The 2,051-nt window shown below is 36.1% G+C and overlaps 1 protein-coding gene across 1 annotated transcript; it reads right to left on the reverse strand.

The window, feature by feature from the left end:
- Nucleotides 1-206: 206 nt before the first annotated feature.
- Tsp_04708 (conserved hypothetical protein) lies at nucleotides 207-935 on the reverse strand (the record flags this gene model as incomplete). Its single annotated transcript, XM_003369241.1, has 3 exons — nucleotides 926-935; nucleotides 615-673; nucleotides 207-348 (listed from the first exon to the last, which is right to left on the reverse strand). Coding segments are annotated over exons 1-3 (211 nt in total), but the record flags the coding sequence as incomplete, so codon positions are not given.
- Nucleotides 936-2,051: the final 1,116 nt, after the last annotated feature.

Raw genomic sequence — 2,051 nt, forward strand, 5'->3', positions numbered from 1 at the left:
AAAAAACGTTCGTTCAGCATTAAAAGCCGAAAAATATCAATCGTATATATCATATTAGTTGATATTTAATTTGTACATAAGCACAATCCGGTGCGGAATGTCATATCAAAAGTCTGATGATATTAAACTTGAAAAACGTTCTGTCGCTGTAGTGAGGAACGGTCCAGGGTATCGCACAAATTGCACGCTTATAGGTTAATGTATACCGCGCCCTAAAAACACTTCATTCTGCAAATCATTCAATATTGCAACATAGCTCTCTAACGTGGAAAAGTTTTCCCGTGCAAATTCTGCACAGCAGCATAGCACTGGTCCACCGATTCCATTTCTGCCAATGCTCCGAAATTTCTGGATTGCTTTACAAGAATTCGACAGGAAAGAACATTTCCGTAAGGAAGGAGAAAATTTTTAACAAACCCCAAAGAAGGCAGCGCTTTGAATCCAGTAATATATAAATTATGATTTTCATTTTCCAACTAAAATGAATGCATTCCAGTCGTTTTCCAAAAACAATCTTACACAATAAACGCAACTATTCTAACTATGAATATATAAAAGGTAAACATATATCAAAATATCTATTATAAAAAAATTATGTTAATGAAACAACTTACTCTTTGGGTATTTCTTCTACAGTTTACGTTGTTCATGTTTAAAAATTCTTCACGCACCACTGAAAAAAATATTACAGAATACAATGAAAAAGAATCAATATAAATACAATGCCTTGAATTCAAAATTCACAAATAACAAACAAACGTTTAAATCAATATGTGGTAAAAAAAATACGCGCGATGCCCAGTATAAGTATTGTAATGCAAAAGGAAAAAGTTTTGAAGATTTATCTGAAAGATGCACCAACTGCTAATTCATAATTCACTCTTTTGAAAATGTACCAAAAATAGTCAAGTAAGCGAATAAATACCTTTAGGCATTTTCATATGCAACGGATCCAGTATGAAAAAATAATGTTTGTATTGTTTGAACTGAATCAACAGCGCTTTTTAAATATAAAACGTAAACTTGAAAAATTCAGAATACAGTTCACTCACGTATTAGAAATGGAATTAGGACATAACATGAAGTCCAACAAAAGTGGCGTAATTAGATAACAGCGCTATGAAAACACTAAAACCTCTGTTCACAAAGATACAGAATGGTAAGTTACACTACACCAGTAATTCTTCAATAATGTAATTGCATATATTGCCAACGCGACGAATGAGTGTCCATGGTGACGTCACAGGTTATGTGGTTTTATACGTTGTGGTTGATTAGTCGGTTGTTTTACAATCTTGCACTCAAGTTATAACGAGCGAAACTACGGGTTCACTCGCTCGCGATCTTAGTGGACTGTATATTTGTTCGTACTGAAAGGCGGGAAAGTCAGATACGTTCGACAATCTCACCTTAACCGTATCGCACTGACTTTCGTCACGAAAACTGTCAATCGAAACTAGATCAACTATCGACAGTTTACTCAAAACATATAATAATGAGCCTGGGATAAGAAGACAAAAAATCACTGAATATAGTACAAAGAAAGCACACTGAAAGCAATCTTCCAAACAAAACGACAAACCCACAACTTGCTGGAAAACCAGACTCTTTACACGTCACCACAGTAAGCTGCTGTACTCAGTCCTGACTCGCAGGTTCCTTCACGTTGACCACAATGTCCTCATTTCCGTCGTTTATACAGTTATTTGCGCCTCTGTTTGTGTCTTGCCGTCGAGGAAACAGTGCGATTATTCTACTGAGTTTCTTTGATTCACGCTTGATTGTGCACGCGATACAGTCGCGCAGTCCACTATAATTGAAAATTAAGTTACACGACTATTCTGGCCAACAATGGGAATTGTCTATTGTTGAATCTGGCAGTCGGGGTACTTTGGAGGTCTTGGCAAAATCCTATAATTTTATGCATAACAGACTCTGGTTTAAATGCGATCCACTTCTCTAATCGAAAACATTTTTTTGTAGACCCAGATGTAAAAACAGTTTGTAACAACCCCCTGTAACATACTGGCGGCTGTTGCTACATTGCATGT

The sequence above is a fragment of the Trichinella spiralis genome (genome assembly GCF_000181795.1).
Source record: "Trichinella spiralis strain ISS 195 chromosome Unknown Scfld1557, whole genome shotgun sequence".
NCBI lineage: Eukaryota > Metazoa > Nematoda > Enoplea > Trichinellida > Trichinellidae > Trichinella > Trichinella spiralis.